The 1,343-nt window shown below is 62.4% G+C and overlaps 1 protein-coding gene across 1 annotated transcript in view; it reads right to left on the reverse strand.

Annotated features, from left to right (window-relative positions):
* Positions 1–327: 327 nt before the first annotated feature.
* The window catches only part of LOC103771554 (ectoderm-neural cortex protein 1-like), a 1,856-nt gene continuing 840 nt past the window's right edge, over positions 328–1,343 (reverse strand). The window contains 2 exon segments of the mRNA XM_008938855.1: positions 328–957; positions 959–1,339. Coding sequence (XP_008937103.1) covers positions 328–957; positions 959–1,339 — 1,011 coding nt within the window.

The following is a 1,343-nucleotide window of genomic DNA, read 5'->3' on the forward strand; positions in this document are numbered from 1 at the left end:
TCCTCCCAGAGAGCATTCCCCAAATCCTCTCACAGGCCCAGACTCAGTGGAAGGGCTCGGATGCCAGGTTAAGTGTCTCGTTATTTATACTCATCTCCCTGCAGCAGCATTTCAGCACCTAAAGAGATGTTCTCTCCTCTTGCAGGGTTTTTGTTCCCATACTACCAGCGTGTTTCTGGAGCTGACGTTCACCCAAAGGTAACTCCAGTTCGGATCCACACGTATCTGCCCCTGGGGGTCCAACCCTTGTGCAGCACAGTTACACAGAGGAGCTCTGGGTTGATCCACAACTATTTTACCTTCCAGGTTCTTCGCCATGCCGGGAACTCAGGCAGAGAGGTACTTCCAGGTGCTGACGAAGGCGGTGGGGATGAGGGAATAAGGCACCGTCGTGACGCTGCTCCAGGTATCAGAGGAGGGGTCGTAGCAGTCCAGAGTCTTGCAGCGCTGCGCCCCGCAGTAGCCCCCCACCACGTACAGCCTGTTGCCCGAGGTGACGGCGCGGCAGCTGATGCGCTTGGCGGTGACGTCCCCGAATTTGGACCACTGGAAGGTGTCGCTGTGGAAGCGGTACGCGGAGCTGGCGGAGAACTCCGTGTCCCCCCCGATGACGATGATGTGGCTGCCCACCAGGGCGGCGGCCGTGTACCGCCAGGGCTGGGGGCAGCTGGTGGGCACCGTCCAGCGGTTCTGGCAGGGGTCGAAGCACTGCACCTTGGGCAGCTTCTCCTGGTTGGCGCTGGTGCCGCCGAAGACGAACAGCTTCATCTTGGCTCCCACCACGGCGGCGTTGCTTACGCCTTCTCGGAGGGGGGCCACCAAGGACCACTTGTCCAGCTGCGGGTCGTAGTGTTCCACTTGCTTGAGAGAGACGGAGGGGGAGGCCGGGAAGGCGCCGCTCACTGCGGTGTGACCCCCCACCACGTACAGGCAGTGGTCCAGCTCGGCGGAGCCGTGGCTGGCCAAACCGCGCCACCAGCATGGGAGCAGCTTTGGCCCACTCGTCGTGGAGGGTGTCGTAAACCCAGACGTCCTTGGAGGCGCCGTTCTCGGAGCCCTTGCCGCCGGTGATGTAGACCTTGCACCCGATGGCGCAGGCGCTGCACTCCTTCCGAGGGCTCGGGATGTCGGCGCGGGGAATGATCTCCCTGCTCTTGTGATCCAGCGTGTAAATCTTGTCGCACATGAAGGTCTGGCCACCGAGCAGCAGCAGGGCCTGGCTGACCTTGCGGGGCCGGGCACAGCACCCCGTCACCAGCCCGTCGTTCTGCAGGATCTTCATTTTGCATCGCACGGCGTCGGCCACGATCTCCTCCCCCAGCTTGTGGCTGGGCACCAGCTTC

This window comes from Merops nubicus, unplaced genomic scaffold, assembly GCF_000691845.1.
Source record: "Merops nubicus isolate BGI_N331 unplaced genomic scaffold, ASM69184v1 scaffold26474, whole genome shotgun sequence".
NCBI lineage: Eukaryota > Metazoa > Chordata > Aves > Coraciiformes > Meropidae > Merops > Merops nubicus.